This window comes from Mesoplodon densirostris, chromosome 15 (assembly GCF_025265405.1).
Source record: "Mesoplodon densirostris isolate mMesDen1 chromosome 15, mMesDen1 primary haplotype, whole genome shotgun sequence".
NCBI lineage: Eukaryota > Metazoa > Chordata > Mammalia > Artiodactyla > Ziphiidae > Mesoplodon > Mesoplodon densirostris.
In genome coordinates this window covers 22756882-22776068 of record NC_082675.1, presented here as the reverse complement: position 1 = coordinate 22776068, position 19187 = coordinate 22756882, and the positions used below count along the sequence as shown (strand labels likewise).

Genomic DNA, 19187 nt, shown 5'->3' with positions numbered 1-19187 from the left:
ATGCCCTTTCTTTTCTTTCTTTTTTTTGCCATACTGCTCGGCTTGCAAGATCTTAGTTCCCTGACCAGGGACTGAACCCAGACCCTGGAGTCCTAACCACTGGACTTCCAGGGAATTCCTGGGATCCATGCCCTTTCATCTGGAACTTGGGTTTAGAATGTGACAACTCCCACCCCTGGACCTGCAGCTCCTAATTTGCGTCCCTTTCCTATAAAAAGTATTATAACCTTTCCTGGTGCTTGGCTTCCCTCCCTCCTACTCCTCCCTCATGGTCAACGAGCACAAGTAAGCCATGCAATAAAAAGTTGGGTCTAGCTGTCAGCATTTATGTCCATCAAAGAAAAACCCAAATCTCACTAAAGTAAAAATGTTTCAGTACTTAAACTTCAGTTAGAATAAAGTGTCCTCACTATATACACAAAAATAAATACAAATACCAATTTAGCCAAATACCAACAAATAGCCAAAAACAAATACCAACTTCCCTTTGTACAATCTAAAGTGTCATCTTTTGTAGCACAGAATATAATACTTTCTTCTCCATCCCAAACATTTTAGGGAAATTCTGAAATTAATTATACACATACTTCCTTCTCAAATATGTTGGGCTGAAGTGTATATGGAAGCGTATTTCACAAAACAGGGAGCCCCAAGCACTGGACGTTTTTCGAGTTGGCATGTTATTCATCTGAACTGTTTATTTAATTTAAAAGTTCTTTGCAGAATCCTAATGTCAACCACATAAAGCACTCATTTATTTAACTGGAATCTAATTCCACCTACCCTATTACTCCTACACAGATTTTTTTTTTCCCTACATGAAAGGCCATCTATAAGATTTACAAGAAGAGGACTTCCCTGGTGGCGCAGTGGTTAAGAATCTGCCTGCCAATGCAGGGGACATGGGTTCAAGCCCCAGTCCGGGAAGATCCTACATGCCGCAGAGCAACGAAGCCCGTGCACCACAACTATTGAGCCTGTGCTCTAGAGCCCGGGAGCCACAACTACTGAAGCCCGTGCTCCGCAACAGAAGAAGCCACCGCAATGAGAAGCCCACGCACCGGAACGAAGAGTAGCCCCCACCCGCGGCAACTAGAGAAAGCCCGCGGTCAGCAACAAAGACCCAATGCAGCCAAAAATAAATAAATACAATTAAAAAAAAAAAAAGATTTATAAGAACTAAAAAACAACAACAAAAAGTGACAAGGGCAGTAACTCCTGTCATAAAAGTATCCAGCAACAGAGCCTTGCAGTGCTAAAGATTACACTAATAGACACTGGTTAATTAATAATTTTTTTAAATTAATAATCTTTTAATTAATTGTAGTACCCGCACAAGCAGTCAATCAAAATGAGCAAAACTTAACAGAGCAAAATGATTTAATGACAATAAAAAAGACCAATAGCAAAAACACAACGTATCTAATATGTGTTGATAAATTTAAGGAAAAAGGTAGTAAGAAACATCACACAAACGAACCAGAATTTTTGTTCAACTTCAACGGTAAAAACTAAAGTCTAAGATTTCTATTCCAATTAATGAGTTGAGATTTATATAGCTCCCTCTCATGAAGCTTAATTTTAAAATATTCTAGAAGTGTCTTTTTATATATTTCTTCCAATGATTATCCAATGACTTTTTAAAAATAAATTTATTTATTAGTTTTGGCTGTGTTGGGTCTTCGTTGCTGTGTGCGGGCTTTCTCTAGTTGCAGTGAGCAGGGGCTGCTCTTCGTTGTGGTGCGTGGGCTTCTCATTGCAGTGGCTTCTCTTGTTGCAGAGCACGGGCTCTAGAGCGCGCGGGCTTTAGATGCGGCGCGTGGGCTCAGTAGTTGTGGCTCGTGGGCTCTAGAGCGCAGTCTCAGTAGTTGCAGCGCACGGGCTTCACTGCTCCGCGGCATGTGGGATCTTCCCGGACCAGGGCTCGAACCCATGTCCCCTGCATTGGCAGGCAGATTCTTAACCACTGCGCCACCAGGGAAGCCCTATCCAATGACTTTTATGTGTAAAGACAGTAAGAGGTAAGGAAAAAAGCATTAAATGTTCCTGAACCTACTTACTACCGTCAGGGTCCTGCTTGGTTTGGTTCAGCCTCAATTTGCTCACTAGGTTTAGTTTTAGTTCCTACACTCCAAAAGCTGATGGAAGAATTTGGGGAGATATGAAGGGTCTTCCATAAACTACAAAGTGAAAACATGGCTCCACAGAATCTAGAAAACTACTGTTATTTCCTATAAATGACTTTATCATGTTCTTATAAAATGATCCTAAGGCTCCAAAGGCTAGATCTAAGCTGTATTACTTCAGATGATACTTATTTTTAAAATAAGTTAAGGTCAAAAAGATAAAAAACATCTAGTTATAATAAATCAGTCATGGGGATGTAATGTGCAGCATGATGACTACAGTTAGCAATACTGTATTGTATATTTGAAAGCTGCTAAGAGACACGATCCTAAAAGTTCTCATCAAAAGGATGTGTGGGGCTTCCCTGGTGGTGCAGTGGTTGAGAGTCCGCCTGGCGATGCAGGGGACACGGGTTCATGCCCCGGTCCGGGAAGATCCCACATGCCGCAGAGCGGCTGGGCCTGTGAGCCATGGCCGCTGAGCCTGCACGTCTGGAGCATGTGCTCCGCAACGGGAGAGGCCACAACAGTGAGAGGCCCGCGTAAGGATGTGTGGTAATTCATTTTAACTAGACTTACTGTGGTGATTTCACAACATACACAAATACTGAATCATGTTGTACACCTAAAACTAATGTTATATATGTCAATTACATCTCATTAAAAACACAATAGCTTGAAAATGTAAAGTTCATCCCACAATTTCAAAATCCTGTGCTCAAAATACAAACTGCAGAGTCTCAGTTCCAGCTCTTCCTACAGTTGCCAACACCCACAGAAAGTTTAAACATTTCCCATCCTATTCAATGATATGCATTAATGAGATAGATTAGGAAATACTTCCCAACAAATCCAGGACATTGTCACGAAGTGAGATAAATTACAGGTGGGTTTCTCCCTACTAATGACTCTGATAGACCATATATAACTTGGGGATTAAAGATAGTTTGAAAAATAAAAGTTTTTACATCTTTAAGGTAGGGATCCTGAAATGTCACACAGCACCAAACATAAAAAAGTTATTGTAAAATTTTCACAGGCTCCATTTCAACCCCAGTATTAGGATACAATTTATTCTAATTCTTAAAATAAAAATTTTTTTTGCTCTCTGGAATGCTGTTACATATATATTTAAGACATACTATGGATTAAAATAATTCATTAACACTTAAACAGAAAATAAAATGTGTCTGGACTGGAAGCCAACCAACAGACAAACATAATACATGCAAGGTGGCAATCTGTCCCTCTGAATAAATCTTATCATGCAATCTATCCTTCAGGGAATAGGGGGAAATCAGCTGGGAAGTAGTCACCTGAAATACCTTTGAGAAGGTGAACAACTATTATTAAGGCTTGACACAAAATAATGTAAAATAAAACAAAGCGAAACCTTTCCCAAAATTACATAAAGAAAAGGGACATGAATCTGCGAATGGCACCTGAAGCAGTTTTCCATTAGCACCTCATTGTGTGTGATGTTAGAAAGTTTGAGGGTTAAACAAATGAAAACACCTAAAGGGTTAACATTACAGGGTTAGACAAGATGGAAAGCAATTCCCATGCAAGAATGAGCAGGATAGTCAAACCTGTACTGGTCCCTTCTACTGTGGAAAGCACAAAACAAAAAGTAGAGGGCACACTATCAGATGAAGCAAACAGATGTGAAAATCAGTTTGATTTTTAAGCAGCTCAGTTTAAGAAGGCTCATTCTTTCCCAGTATTAGCATTAGCACAGTCTCTTATATATTCTCCATTTTGTCGTGAGATTACTCAATACACTGTATAAAATAGTTAAAAGGAAAAGTTCTTTTTTCCCTTGGAATTTATCCCACCCACATTCTATTAGAGATCCCTCAAGGAGAATATAAGGAAAAGGGAAAAAACAAAACAAAAACCCCCAGCTCCTCCTAAGAATAAAGGATTCCCAAACGCCAAGGTATCAACCAGAATATACACCCAAGAGCACAAGTAACAAGCTTCTTAGCAAACACCCTAGCTAATGTAACCCCAAAGTCTCTCTAGAGTCTTACCAGTGGGAGGCTGTCCATAAGAAGTTGCATAGGCGGTCTGCCCATAGGTTGCAGTGGTCTGAGCCTGGGTATAGCTGACATCAGTGGGCTGTCCATAGGTTCCGTAACTTTGTTGCCCATATGCCTGCTCAAAGAAAATGGATTTAAGAACTTCATATATGAATCTTGTATTTTAGCAATAAAATGGACTGACTTCTAAGTTCCTAAATTGGAAAACCAAAGTCAAAAATATGCTTTCTGGGACTTCCCTGGTGGTCCAGCGGTTAAGACTTCACCTTCTAATGCAGAGGGTGCGGGTTCAATCCCTGGGCGGGGAGCTAAGATCCCACATGCCTCGTGGCCAAAAAACCAAAACATAAAACAGAAGCAATATTGTAACAAATTCAATAAAGACTTTAAAAAATTAAAAAAAAAATATGCTTTCTAATAAAAAGATTTTAAAAAAACCGACAAGTGATCACAGTATCATGAATGCTTGTTTCCCCTTATCTAATCCACTCATATTTTCATAAACTACAAAAAAGTTCCCGAGATAATCAGGCAAAACCACAATTTAACGATACAGGAGATTAACAAGATGCCCTCAAATGATTAACAATGAGGGAACAGGTGTATAACTGCCAGCACTTAGTGTAGCAGTTTTAGCAAACAGAAACAAATGCTAGGAAGATAAAATGAACAATGAAAATGAAAATGGGACTAAAATCTGTCAGACAATTTTGAAAACTATATTTTCAGCTTGAGACAAAATTTTAAAAATCATCATACCACTTCAAAGAAAATGAACAAGAACGCTGCATGTCTTCTTAAGAAAGCAAGAGTGCTGTCTTTTGAACCTGGACATCAGCAATACTTAAAACCTGGCAAGGAATGAACTGTTTTTTCAGATATTAGCAAGATCACATTCTAGATGTGAATGACCAGTTATATAAGATCAGCCAGAGACATCACATTCTGCCTGTCCTATAATGTTTCCATGGCAGAGCTACTGTATCCATTTTATGCCACAGACCATTTCAGAATTTGAGATGATATTGAGAACACTAGGTGGCTAATTTCTAGTATCTGTTGGCCTGGACTTTAGAATAGACTCATGTACTAGAAAGAGCTCAAAAGCCCTATAGTTAGGCAGCCATAAGAGCTAACCCATCACTTAATGTGTGACCAGTGGCGAATGGTGTAGTATCGATGCACTGCAATTTTTCATCTGCAAAATGTCATAATGTCACCTTCCTCTGCAGAACTGCTGTATGATTAAGTTAAATAAATTTAAACACAAAATATGTAGAAGGAACAAGCATGGAGCAAAACACCTAACTTGAGAAACCATACTAGGAAGGAAAGGAGAGCTAGCAACTCCCAGTTTGAGGATGGTTTCATTACAATGGCACTCCCACTGTGAAAGTTTAAACGCCTGTGTATTTTATGATTACAAGCACATTATACTCTTCTACTACCTAATTTCTGAAAAAGATTCGTGCTAGCTATTGTTTCAATGGCTGATGGAAATATTTAACTTGGGGATGCAGCCACAAATAATTATCTTAAAGATTACCTGGGTGGTCTGTGCATATCCTTGAGTGGGCTGGGCGGTGTAAGCACTGTAGCTGTAAGAGAAATTAAATGCAAGAACTGAATATAGAAATCCAGATTCCATTACTAAATCCTCTACAATTAAAGGAGGCTCTGTACTCTAAAAAACAACCAATCACACCCAAGGTACTGCTGTAAAAGTCTGACTTACCCCTGCTGGGCTGCAGCTTGGCTGTAGGTACTGTAATCTAGAGAAAACAAGGAGAGAAAATAGTGTGAAGCCAACGTTTACAAACAGAAAGGAAAAAAGGGGGGAAGGAATTCAGGTGGCAGGAAGATGAATTTTTTTTTTTTTTTTTTTTTTTTTTTTTTTTTTTTGCGGTACGCGGGCCTCTCACTGTTGTGGTCTCCCCCGTCGCGGAGCACAGGCTCCGGACGCGCAGGCTCCGGACGCGCAGGCTCAGCGGCCATGGCTCACGGGCCCAGCCGCTCCGCGGCACGTGGGATCCTCCCAGACCGGGGCACGAACCCGCATCCCCTGCATCGGCAGGCGGACTCTCAACCACTTGCGCCACCAGGGAGGCCCAGGAAGATGAATTTTTAAAACTGTATTGAGGGACTTCCCTGGTGGCACAGTGGTTAAGAATCCGCCTGCCAATGCAGGGGACACGGGTTCGAGCCCTGGTCTGGGAAGATCCCACATGCCGCGGAGCAACTAAGCCCGTGCGCCACAATTACTGAGGTCCGTGTGCCTAGAGCCTGTGCTCCACAACAAGAGAAGCCCCCCTCGCCATAACTAGAGAAAGCCCACACACAGCAATGAAGACCCAACACAGCCAAAAATAAATAAATAAAATAAATATATTTTCTTTAAAAACGGTATTGAGAGGACCTACAGGACAACACAGATCCAAATGAGTACCTCTTATCTTTCAACACCAAACTAAAAAAATCTGAGCCAGTTAAACAGAAAATTTGAACAAAGTGCCAGCTAATGAGGTCAAGATCATCTGATTTGGCAAAGATACTTTGCATGTTCCCATGACTACAAACCTCCCTTAACCATAGGCTGTCATTTCAAATATATGATCGTCATCCTACAACTAACAGGAGAACAAGATAAACTCAAGAGGATCAGAAGTTTTACCTTCATATAAAAAGGAGGCATGCAACAATATAACAATGTTTAACACCAGAATGGTTACATCAGTAGCTACATCTCCTCAAAAACTAGTTAAAAAAAAAAAAATCACTCCCTCCCTTTAGCAAGTTAGACCAACCATACATAATTCCCTAGGAGGACTGTGAAATGAAATGGCAGAAAACAAGAGGACAATTATCTCAATCCAGTGTTCTAAAGGGTCACATCTGTAGAATAATTTAAAAACTAGACACATTGTAAGTACCAGTGAAGCAGTCAAGGCAGAATCATGATCACTGGCAGAGGAGAAAGCATTTAATCTTTTGGGGAATAACTTGGTTTTAGGTAACATCATCTTTTTAAATTCAAGTGATTTCAACTTAAAAAAAAAACAACTTATCTTCCCCTCTCCTCTCTAAGTAAAGCTTCCTACAACTTTCCTTTTCATAAGAAATTTACAACATGCACAAAAAAGGACTAAAAATGAAAACAAAAAAACCCCTCTGGTCCACTGAGGCGTCTGCAAGTAGTGAAAACAGAAAATAAAATGGTTAAGAGGTTTTCATGGCACTACTGAATCAAACATATATTTTTAAAGAAGTTAAAGTAATTATTTTTTAAAAATCCTGCCCAATTCTTTGCTCTCCACAAGAACTATGTATCTTATTCTGTGTTAGAAGGCAACACTGTCATTAAGGCAGACCAAAGAGTCCTTTCTTCTCCAATCAGAAAACAGTCCCTCATCTGAAAGCAATAGTTGACAGCTCTTTGTGGAGGGGTTTCTAACCCCACTCCATTCAAAGCCTGCTTCACAGTTCACCTGGCCTGCCCCCAGAGCATTTTGCTGAATCCATCTCTTCAACTTGGCTCATTTTTCATCTCTCTACACTTCACTTGACCACTTTCCTTCCTCTGTACACCCTTAACTCAGAACCCTGAATCATCAACATTATCAAATCAACGGCCAAAGGCTATGTATAATGAACAAATTGATTTGTTCAAGACAATCTTAGCTCTGTGACATATAAAAAAAACTAAATGCAAATCACTTCTTCCATGTTGTAATTACAAAATAAACATACCAATGAAGCATCAAAAATCAAATATTTCAAACTACCTTCTGCAGAGGCTTCTGTATGAGAAATGATTCTAAATAGCTGACATGTAAGCTCAATGTCTGCAAGAGGACTGCTACACAAGAACAGTTATGTAAAACATCAAAGTGGCGAAGCTGACATGAACAAGGAATGATCTCAGATCCATGGGAAACCAGCTGACTTAGCCCCATATTGGTGGGCTACAGGAAGGAGCAAATGTGCTTCATGAGAACTTATGTTATCCACCTACAGCATACAAACACTATACGGCTTCAAAAATCTACAGTTACACATTGGTCAGATTATTTAGCAGTTATGTTCTTTTGTTTTTTTAACTCCCAAATCTGCAGCTGAAGACTTTACTAAAAATACAGGACAGGTTGAGGAGAGAATGGGCTGTGACTGGGGGTGGGACGGGGGACCTCCAGAGTACCGACAATGTTTTATTTCTTGGTCTGAATGGTGGTTACTTGGGAGTTCGCGTTGTAATTCTTCGTTAAAGTGGACATATACTCTAGGTACTTTTCTATATATGCTACATATGAGGAGGAAAAACAACTAACATTACCCAAGGTGGTGGCTTTTAGATACTTTAAGGCAGTCACGATCGAAACTGCAGAGATTTAGAGCTTCAGACTACGTCACGAGTTAAAAGTCATTATGGGACAACTTTATGGGAGCCAAAATACTTTGCTGTAAGGTCAGAAGCTAAAGGCTGAAAAAGCTCTTAAAAGGTCTAGCCTAACCCCTTCATTTGGACTGAAAGGAAACCAAAGTCCAGATAAGTTAGTGACCCCCCCAAAGGGCCCCCAGCCAGGCCTACTACTGTGTGTCTACATAATCCACAATTGTAATTCTAATATAGTATGTGGTGGTTACCAGTAAACAGAGCTTGAGCAAAGTAGGACGAAAAAGGGGCAAGTCCAGCCACACACAAATTTGAACACACACATATTTACTCCCCAAATGTTAACAGGGAAGGGAGAGTAGCACTCCCCCTTACAAAATCCTAACACTGCAGGGAAGAGGAAGGTGGAAAGGGCTCTGAGGAAACCATTTCCCACCAAGATGTGTCTAAGACTGTGGTTATTTCAGAGTTCTTTCTTCTAAGGGCACTCTGTACCCTGGCACTAACAGCCAGCATCTACCTGCTTGTTTACTGACCACATAGTTGCGGAGAGTTCTTAAACTGCCATTCCGTTGCTGGATTCTGGACCCTTTTCAAATTAAAACTCTGAAGGACCCAGAGCTTTTCCCATCTTCCATCTTCTCCAACTGCCTCTTAAGGCCTGGAGTCAGGCTGCCTAAGAACACCCCCGGAGGCAAAAATGCCCCACTCGACCAATAACCACAAATTAGTGCAGGAACAGGCTGCAAACTGCAGGTCACGTTTAGGCTACTCTCTTACACACTCCGGGCGTCAAGGACCACCCCAGACATCATATTCCAGCTCCCACCCCAGGCTTTCAAAGTTCAGTCCGCGCCTCCTTCCGCTCTCTTCTATCAGTCCACGAAATAAACAAGCCTCTCGGCTTAACCTAAGCGAATAAACGTGCGAAACGATTACTTAAGTATAATTCAAACGCCGACTGGGGCCTTTTGTTTCCCGTTAAGTCAAAGAGGCCAGAAATTTCTTTCGGTGGGGATTTCTGGCCACACGATCCGGGTTGGCCTTATACAAAAAATCTCCCTCGGCGTTTGCTGAAAAATGGCTCTGGGAATTGTTTTTTGGGGCGGTAAAGGGAATTAATAATGGTAAAAAGCGAACCCCGAAGAGGCAGCCGATTGGGGGGCTGTAAAGGAGCGACGGGGCACTCCGTCTAAACCCCATTTCGGGCAGAAGTTCGGCTTGGGGGTTGGAGCCCGCCGAGGACGCAGCTCGGCGGCCCCGGACGCCCCAGCCGACCCGGCTTTAAGAATGACGGGGCTCCCGCTCATAGGTCGGCGCCCCTCGGCTCACAAATCCGCGAAACCTTTTTTATTTGCTTTTTTTCCCTCGTCTTCTCGGTGAGGCAGAGGAGCGCTCGGGCTTGGGCTGCCGCCCTGGAAATGGGGTTGGGGTGGGGAGAGTCAGAGGGTCAGCGGGTCTGCGGCTTCTCGAGCCGCCGCCGGCCCCCCCACCTCCGGTTTCGGGGTGCCAGGCCCGAAGCCTAGCCAAACCCTCCCCCCACCCCCACGCGGGGGCCCAGAGGCCGCAGGCCCCGCCCACGTGGCGGGCTGCCCAGGGCGCGGGGCCCGACGGCCACCACACAATAGAGACCAAAGCAGGCCCCGCGCGAACCAGCCGCCTCGAGCCCCCCGCGCGCGGGGGGCGCCGGAAGGTTCCAGAACCGGCCTGCCCAGTTGGGGGAGGGGAGGGAGTGGAGGGGGACGCCGGCCGTCGAGCTTCTCGAGCCGCGACGGGTACCTCATACCCCTCTCGCCAGGTCCACTCAGTCGTCCCGACCACCCCGAGAAACGAGCGGTCCCCAATTTGGGCATCCCGGCGGAGCGACCGCAGTTCAACCACACTCACCCGTGGACGCCATTTTCTCTCTCCTTCCTTCTCGTTCTCTCAACGTCCGTCTCCCTCTCGCTTTCCCTCTAGGCGCCGCACTGCGCAGGCGCGAAACCCGCAACCTCGGGCGCTACCATCGGGCTAGGCCACGGGGGTGGGAGAGGGAGGGACGAACCACAGCTTTCTCGCCCTTCGCGCCCGCAAATCTAGTCCTAATCCTCTCTAAAGAGTACCGGATGTGACGTGTGGGCCAAAATAGCACCGCAGGGGCGGGAGCGGCTGGTGAGCGGATCTTGGTAACAAGTCGGAGTGATTCTCCGGTCGATGCTAGGTTGTTTGGAATGGTTACTCCCGCTGGCTCTAGGGACCGTCTCTGAAGAGTCGGCCTTGGAGGGAAACGGAGGCCGGCGGGAGGGCTGGGGGAAGGGACCGGGGCCTAGAACAACTGCTGACTAATAGGCGGGCGGCGGCGGCGGAGGAGGGGGTGGCGTGCCGACCGGTCGGCCCGGGTCACGCGCCCGAGGGCGAGCAGAATGGGCTCGGGGCGCTCGGGTGTCGGCGGGAAGCTAGAGTACTGACTCCCAGCCAAGGGCTCCACTCGGCTTTCTGGGGGCGGGGGGCGCGCTGCGCTGTGAGTACCCCAGACACGTGGCCCGGTCCGCGGGGGAGGGGGCCAAGGCCGGTGGGCTGGATGGGAGGCTCCGAATGTAGTGCCCGGCCCGAGACCCCCCCAGTAACGGTCAAGGTTGAGAAGACCTTTTAATCACCTCTCATCCAACAACCTTGTTTTCACAGAAGGGGAAACTGAGGCCCAAGGACTTGGGGTACTTTTCCTAAAGTCACAAAGCTGAGCCCCACCCACACCCTGGGACCCCCCCCCCACACACACACGCACACTCTCCATCACCCGGAAGAATTGTCCCCGTCCTGTCTTTACATTCTGTCCTCCCGTCTTCCCAGTAAGGTAGGCAGGGCCTGATGCTGCACAGCCCCGTTTTATAGATAAAGAGGCTGAGACCTGGGGCGTTCAGATCCCAGTTCTGCTGGTCCATGGGCAAGTCTCTCACTCTTGCTAAAGTACATGGGGTGGGGGTGGATTGTGAGGGTGCAGGAGAAGGCTGGCAGTGGGTGCCTTGGCTCCCTGCAAGGCTGGCATCTGCCTGACTTCTTGGACTCAACCCAGTCTCCCTAGGCAGATGCCCAGGCCCAGCGAAGGGCAGGGCTCACCAAATCCTTCAGCGGGACCTGGAGCAAAGCTAGTGTCTTTCTTTCAGTGAAGACACATAAAGCACGAGCTATGTGCTAGTAGCACCCTGGGGAACTTGACCATGAGTAAGAGGAGCACCCCTCCTCCCCTAGTTCAGACCACCTGCCTAGAGAAAAACAGGCCAAGCGGTGCTCACTGGATAGGGTAGGCTCCAAGATGTGGAGGGACCAGAGGAGGGGAAGGGGACCTTTGAGCTGGGCTTCAAAGGGTGAATAGGAGTTTGCTGTTAAGAGAGATGAAGGGAAGGACGTCGCAGGCAGAGTTTTCTATATTTTTCCTGCAGGAAACTGGTGGGTGGGTTTTGATGCCAAGGATGCCCATGACAAGGGAGCAGATGAAGCAGCCTTCTTGTCTTTGGGATTTTGCTTCCTGCAATATAAAATCAGTTCAGTGGGAGTCCTGAGGCAGGCTAGGGTACAGGAGTGAGGGGATTCCAGCAGGGCCTAGAGGACAGGCTGTATGGGAGGAGGGAGAATGGGAGAGAAAGCCTTGCCTCACGGGCAGGAAATTGGCACATTTGAGGGCTGGAGCAGCTGCTTCCATGTTCAGGCTTCCCCTTCTTGGGGACAGCCAGGATGGCTACAGTTTATCCAGCAGGAGCTGTGGGACTGCCTGAGTCCATTCCTTTTTTTCATCCTATGAGGAATGGATTTTCTTAATCCCCAATTTACAGATGAGGAAGGAGAGGCTCCAGATTTGCCCAGGGAGAGATACACAGCAGGAAGAAGTGGAGTGGATACTGAAACCTTTCTGTGAAAGGGAGGGTAGGGTCAGAGGGGCTGTGGTCGGGGCTCGAGGAAGGGGACATCTCTGTCCAGTGTCACTGTGTGCACTCAGGGTGTGAAACTCTTGTTGCCTCTCCTCCAACCCTTCTGCTCCACCCCCTCCCTAATCTGCCTGCCCTTTGGCTGGCCTTACCCGCTCTGTCAAGGGCAGCTCAGGCCACCTGGAGCTCTAAGTCAGTGGAGGGGAGGAGGGAGGTAGGAAGGTAGCTGGTCTGTAGCCTGAGGGAAGAGGGAGGCAGAGGAAAGCTGGAGATGGCCCTGAATTTGCCCTGGGGGGCTACACAAATCCAAAAAATTTTGGGAGTCCAGGGCCCCCGTTCAACTTCCCATTCCTTGTGCTTCCCACTCCAGGCCCCTTTCCAGGGCCCATCAGGGCTCAGGGACCTTTTGGCCTGGCCTCTTCCCATCCTCACACATCGGTGGGATGGCAAGATGGCTAAACACATGGTTAGGCTCTGAGGTCCTCTACGGCCAAGTTGCTGCACCCACCTCTCCAGCCTCAGTTTTTATTTCCGTAAAATGGTGCTGTTGATATGGTAGCCGAAAGGAAGTCAGATAAAAGCTGCAATAATAACTGTTGTTATTGTTTTCCTTTACCCCTAGCACACAGCCCCAAGACCACCTTTGACCACCTTCAGACAAGCTATGCATGCCAGAGGTCCCCCTGGCCTACTGACCCCGGCGCTGCCTCTCGCCTCCTCCGTCCTGATGCTGCTCATGAGCGGCCTGTGGCTGCTGGGAGCTGGCCCCAGCCTTGTCCTGGCCCCAGAGCTGCTGCTGGACCCTTGGCAGGGTGAGGGCTGGCCACATGGGCCTTGGAGGAGGCAGGAGACTTGCTGTAGGGCCTGAGACCAGTTGGCAGGAGCAGCATGCATCCTGCAGTTGTCAGGCAAGGACAGGACCCAGGGCCCCAGGGAAGGTCAGCCTTGGACGGGAGCATGCCCAGCTCAACTACAGCCAAGAAGGGAGGGCCGAGGACCTGGGCAGAGGGGCCAGCACAGGGGTGGGAACCTGTGAGTAGGAATTCTTTTCAGACGGCTCCCCTTTCTGGTGGCTTTCCCTTAAAATAAACTAAGACTTTCAGCTAAGCCCAAGAACAGGAAGGAGGCACTAGGGGTTTGAAGAGTGACCCTAGCTGAACACCTGTTTCCCAAGAATGACAGCTTCCATTTACATTTGAGGAACCCAGATGATGCTTACAGAAGTGAAGTGACTTATCCATGGTTGGTTGTTCTTAAGAAGACTGAGTGTTGGGTCTGGCTTGTTCTACTTAAAGCAGCAGGGGGGTGGTCACAGTGTTTGGAAGCCCTTGGTCCCCACCACCAGTGATTAAACTACTGGCAGTGGGCAGACTTTGGCTCCCGGGGAGGGGATGCTGGCTTAGTGGGCGGCCCTGGCGGAGGGTGTTTCCCCATCTGGCACACCTGGGCCAGTCTTGGGGGTTAGGGCCACTAACCTGGCACATAAGCCCATTCTCTCTCCCAGCGCACCGGCTGCTGACACATGCCCTGGGCCACAAGGCCCTCCCAGGGCTGCTGCTGAGCCTGCTGCTCCTGCCCACACTGGGCTGGCGGCAGGAGTGCCACCTGGGTACACTGCGGTTCCTGCATGCCTCCACCCTCCTCGCCCTGGCCTCCGGGATGATGGCTGTGCTGCTGGCAGGCCTCGGGGTGTCCAGTGCAGCCGGGGGCTGTGGATACATGCCTGTCCACCTGGCCATGCTGGCGGGGCAGGGTTACCACCCTAGACGGCCCCGTGGGGCACTGCCACCATGGCTCCTGCCGTGGCTGCTGCTCGCCCTGACACCACTGCTCAGCTCCGAGCCGCCCTTCCTGCAGCTCTTCTGCGGCCTCCTGGCTGGCCTGGCCTGTATCCTTTGCCTGGGCCCAGGGCTCGTGTGGACGTGTGGGTTCTGTGGCTGGGCCCCCAGGGTGCCTGGGAAGGAATTGGCACAAGGGGTCGGGCCCCCACATTCACACATCCCACGAGCATCTCCAAGTCCTCCTCTCGCCTGGCTCTGGGCTGGGGACTGGGGGCTTGTGGCCATGTAGAGGTACCAATTACAATTTAAAGGAGAGCCTGGGAGCTGAAGGGCCCAAGGAGGCACTTAATCTGGATGTCCCAGTGGAGGTGGGTCTACGCCGAGACCATGCAGAAGGAGGGGTTCAGGTGACGAGAAGTGGAAACAGCGAGCACGGGCCCGGCAGACAGTACAGAGGGTGTAAGGACCAGGGTGAGCGTGAGCCTGCGGCTCCCCTGGCACCAAAAGGGGGAATGACCTGAGGCCGGTGGTGCAGGTGTGTTAACCAGGCCTTTGCTCCAAAGATGCTTAATGCTGTCGGGGACAACAGTGCAGTCAGAGGGAACAGTGGGTGCAGGCTGACCCCGGAGTCGTTTAGGATTGGGGACACCTGGCTGAATCCTGGAGAGGGGAGCATGTCTCCCTGGCTGGGGCAGGGCCCAGGGGTGGGCCTGGTCTCACAGGCCTGAGCAGGCACACAGGCCTCCGGGGACAGCGGGCAGGGGGCGGCTGAATGGGGATGAGCCAGGTTTGGGGATGAGGCACATCTGGCTCTGCCTCTCATTGGCTGGGTGGCTTCAGGCAGGGCCCTTTTCCCTCTCTGAGCCTCCGCTGCGGACGAGGGTGATGACACCTCCCTGGCAGGGCCACAGTGAGGAGACAGGAGGGAATTCCCATCACACACTTGGCACAGGGCCTGGCATGTGGCGCAGGCTCACCCCTGGCTGGATGTGGTTTTCCTTGACCGGCCGCCCTGCCCTGGGCAGACAGACGCGGCTGGGGCCTTCCGGTGGCTGGAGATCTCTGAGCAGCGGCTGCAGGCACTGCAGGAGGGTGTCCTGTGCAGGGCCCTGGCGGGGTGCTGGCCGCTCCAGCTCCTTCCCACCCCAGGCAGCCTGGCTGAGCTGCCTGTCACCCATCCTGCTGGAGTGAGGTGAGGGTGATGCTGAGGACACTGGCCCCGGTGGTGGAAGCCATGCCGGCGGCTGGCAGTCAGGCCTTCTGCTTCTGCCCCTCCAGGCCGCCCACCCCTGGACCTCCTTACATGGCCTCCCCTAGCCTCTGGCCCCTCGGCGAAGGCTCAGCCCCGCTCCCGCCAGGCCTGGGGCCTGTGCAGCCGCTCTGGGAGGGCTCCTCAGAGGTGAGACTGGCCTGGTCTGGGCCCAGCTTCCCCCCAGGGACCCCGCTGTGGGCAGCCCTAGACGAGCAGATGCTGCAGAAGGGGATCCAGGCCTCGCTCCTTGAGGGGCCAGTCCAGGGTCCCGAGAGCCCACTCCGGCTGTCTAAGTCCTCCGTCTCCTCCCTGCGGTAAGGTGGGGTAAGTAGGGGTGGGGTCCCCTGGTGTGGGGGCTGGAGGCGGCCCTGACACTCCCCCCTGTCCCCCCTTCCCACAGGCTGCAGCAACTGGAGCGCATGGGCTTCCCCACGGAGCAGGCAGTGGTGGCCCTGGCAGCCACGGGCCGGGTGGAGGGTGCCGTGTCACTGCTGGTCGGCGGGGAGGTGGGCACCGAGGCGCTGGTGACTCAGGGGAGGGGTGGGCCCACCCACCCTGAGGGTCCTGGGCCCCCCTAGCACAGGCAGGCTCTCAGGTGAGAAGAAGCCTGGCCTGTGGGTGGGAAGTCAGAGCCCAGCCCTGTCTGCTGAAGGTCAGGGTGGGTTCAGGGGCGGCCCCCCAGCATCCTGCCCTGGTATTTAGAATAAAAACCAGTTCACTTTTCAACCTGGACCTCCTTGGAGGCAACAGTTGTGTCTGACTCTTCTACGTTAGCATCAGGGGGATGAATGAATGAATGAAAGAATGAATGAGCAGTGAACGAATAGCCGACTGCAGGAGAGCAGCTCCCTGATGTCCAGAGACACAGTGTTACCGAGCTTCTGCCTCAGGGTCTTTGTTGGGCTGGACCCTCTGCCAAGGAGCATTTGTCATGTGTTTCCCAGCTAATTTCTACCCATCTTCAGGTCTTGGCCTACACGGAGACCTTCCTCCAGGAAGCCTTCCCTGATTTGCCAGGAACAGCATCCCTTCACTGCCCACAGCCCCGTGTCCCTGCTGGACAAGGGCCAGTTCAGTCGGTGTCCTCAGGCCTGGCCCAGGGCAGGCTCTGAGGCCTGTGGCTGGGCCCTGTGGGGCCCCCCGGGGGCAGGAAGCAATGTGGGCGTGCTGTGGGGGAGAAGCTTCCTTAGCTTTGTAGAAGCAGCTCCTCCCTCCTGGCCCCTCTCAGTCCTTGCCCCCTCCCAGGAAGGGGAGGTGTAGCCAGAGCCTAGAGGGCAGAGGGTGGGGCATGGGTGTGAGTTGCTGATGAGAACTCTGCAAGGCAGAGGGGCCCGGAAGCTGGACTTTGAGGGGCAGTACAGGGGGCCGTAGGTCCCGGATTGGCCTGTGCTCTGGTCACCCGTGAGGCTGTACCCCAGGCCAGGGCCAGAGTGGAGGGGCCGCAGAGACTGACCCTGCCGTTGGTCACCAGCCAGGGGCCAGAAACAGACTGGGAAACCTGAGGACTACACCATCAGTCTCATTTTACAGGTGAGGAAACAGGCTCAGAGAAGGGAAGCTGCCCCGAGGTCTGGTAGCTCCTGCTGGACACCTGGCCAGCGGGTGGGGATGGCCTGAGCCTCTGTTCTGCTCACCTACCCCCATTCCCCAGCTGCCCAGGTGATGGCCAGGGGAGCCCTGGCCTCACAGTAGTGCTTTGCAGGTGGACAGTGAAGGCCACTGAGAAGACAGGCTGCTGGCCCTGCCCGGCTGCCCCTCATCTAAGCACACACTGAGACCAGGCCGGTGGGCAATGAGGCTGGGGGCCTTTATTGGCCGATACACACTACCTCCTGGTGTCTGTCACAAGCCGTTGTGGGAACAGGTGGCCCCTCCCTCTCCATGCCCCCTCCGCCTGGGACATGAGAAGGACTGAGGGTTCAGGGGTCAGAACTGAGACAAGGAGCCCTGAATGTCCAGTCAGATCAGGTAGCTTGACCTCAGGGCCAGCAACCCAGCACCAGAAAACAAGGAGACGAGGGGTACAGGTGGGCCCCCCAGGTTTGGCTGGGGAGTTGGGAGGTGAGACTGCCTGCCCTCATCATCCCTGGGTGTGCTGAGGGCCGGGCAGAGCCCCAGCTTCCAACTCCCTCAGTTGCTTGGGGCCTGGATGGCCGGGCAGTCGATGAGAAGACAGAAGCTCCAAACCTGCCGCCCCTCCCCACAGGCCTGCATCACCCCATTTCACAGAGGGAAACTGAGGCCCGGGGCCCTGAGCAAAGCCTCACCTCTTGCCTGGACCACATCTCCCTCTCAGGCTCCAGTCCCAGCTTAGCCTCATAAGAGGCAGATGCGCACGGGCTGCCAGGACCAAGACATGCCCACCCCAAAGGCCTAGGTGGCAGAAGGGACCCTGAGGATATTAATAAATACGGATGGCAGACCTTGGAGGCAGCTGGCCAAGTCCAGGCTGGGAAGGGAAGCCTGGCCTGGCCCTTGCCAAGGGGCCACCACCACACTCAGTCTCTCTCGTTTTGGCTCCTGGGGGCCACGATCCGGTAGCTGGTGGCGTGTCCTCCCCTCTTGCCCCGCAGGAGGCTGGGGGTGCCCGTGCCGGCAGGGTCTGCCCCTGACCCCTCTGGTTCTGTGGGAGGGAAGGAAAGAGGCCGGGTTAGTGACGTCTGTGTGAGGTGCCCACCTTCCCTTGGCCCTCTGGGGGGTGGGGGGTGGTGCTCTCTGCCCAAGTCTGAGAGGCAGAGGTGTGGGAAAGAAGGGGGTCTGAAAAGCTGGTTAGTGCCCCTCCCCCCAGGAGTTATTAGCCCCTAACCCAACTAGAACACTCAGGGCCTCTATTTGATTTTCTCTGTCAAGTGGAGATCAATGAACCCACCATGTTTCTGAAATGCTTAGCGTGTAGTAGATGCCCCAGAAAAAGTATAGCTTTTTTTTTTGTTAACATATCTTGGAGCGGAGGTGTGCCCTGAATCATTCCCATTTCAGAGCTGGGTAAACTAAGGCCAGGCATCAGCCTCACTCTTCCTCTCTTTTCAGGTTAGGCCACCTATAGTGGGGAAGGGTTTAGGAAGGCCAGGCTCTGCCACTGACCTACTGTGTGGCTTTGGACCTCTGTCAGGGCCTCAGTTGTCTCATCTCTAAAACCAGGGGGACATTTCCAGATACAGAGGCCCTGGCCAACTCCAGTAATTACTGAAGTCAGTTCTGATTTGGCTATGGTGAGATATGCCCCAACCTGCAAATAAGCTGGCCCCCAAGAGTAAAACCAGATAATTGGCATTCTTCCCACCTGGAAAACTACTCAACCTTCAAAACGCAGATCAGGACCTACCTCTTCCAGGAAGCCTTAGGTAACTATCACCTCAGTCCCTCTCAAAGTTAAATGAGGGGTTAGGCAGCTCGGAAGGATGGGTTGTTTTTTCAGGGGGAGGGCCCCAGGATGGAGGACCCCAGGATGGAGGACTTGGCTGAGCCTTCGAAACCCTGTTCACAGGAGAGACACTTTGACTCTGGTGAGCACCAGCTTCCCACTGAAGGCAATGCCAGGGAGGGAGCTATACCCTCATAACTGTCTAGCGCTCTGACCCTGTGTCCCATGCACCTCTGGGCTGAGATTTGGGGCCCTTGGGGCAGACAGGTATCTGCAATCACAGTCAAGGAACATTTCATGCCCTAAAACAGGGAGCATAGGAGGAGGGTA

The 19187-nt window shown here is 50.6% G+C and overlaps 3 protein-coding genes across 6 annotated transcripts in view; 1 reads left to right on the top strand and 2 right to left on the bottom strand.

Annotated features, from left to right (window-relative positions):
* The window catches only part of EWSR1 (EWS RNA binding protein 1), a 29761-nt gene extending 19194 nt beyond the window's left edge, over positions 1 to 10567 (bottom strand). The window contains exons 1-4 of the mRNA XM_060119671.1: positions 10446 to 10567; positions 5904 to 5940; positions 5715 to 5766; positions 4160 to 4283 (exon numbers count right to left, since the gene is read on the bottom strand). Of these exons, the coding sequence (XP_059975654.1) occupies positions 4160 to 4283; positions 5715 to 5766; positions 5904 to 5940; positions 10446 to 10458 (226 nt within the window). The 5' untranslated portion in view covers positions 10459 to 10567. The remainder of the gene's footprint in view (positions 1 to 4159; positions 4284 to 5714; positions 5767 to 5903; positions 5941 to 10445) is intronic.
* A 16-nt stretch (positions 10568 to 10583) lies between these two features.
* On the top strand, positions 10584 to 16219 carry RHBDD3 (rhomboid domain containing 3). 4 transcript variants are annotated; one of them, XM_060119674.1, is made up of 6 exons: positions 10584 to 10709; positions 13083 to 13272; positions 13965 to 14348; positions 15271 to 15433; positions 15520 to 15807; positions 15894 to 16219. In XM_060119674.1, exons 2-6 carry the CDS (start codon positions 13125 to 13127, stop codon positions 16069 to 16071), a joined length of 1161 nt encoding a protein of 386 aa, XP_059975657.1. In that variant the 5' UTR covers positions 10584 to 10709; positions 13083 to 13124; the 3' UTR covers positions 16072 to 16219. The 4 variants fall into 4 exon arrangements, with proteins under 4 accessions (XP_059975657.1, XP_059975656.1, XP_059975658.1 ...); XM_060119673.1 differs by having other exon boundaries at positions 10584 to 10723; XM_060119675.1 differs by having other exon boundaries at positions 10699 to 10758.
* A 1772-nt stretch (positions 16220 to 17991) lies between these two features.
* Positions 17992 to 19187, bottom strand: part of EMID1 (EMI domain containing 1) — a 40482-nt gene continuing 39286 nt past the window's right edge. Inside the window, exon 16 of the mRNA XM_060119383.1 lies at positions 17992 to 18116. Within this exon, the coding sequence (XP_059975366.1) occupies positions 17992 to 18116 (125 nt within the window). The remainder of the gene's footprint in view (positions 18117 to 19187) is intronic.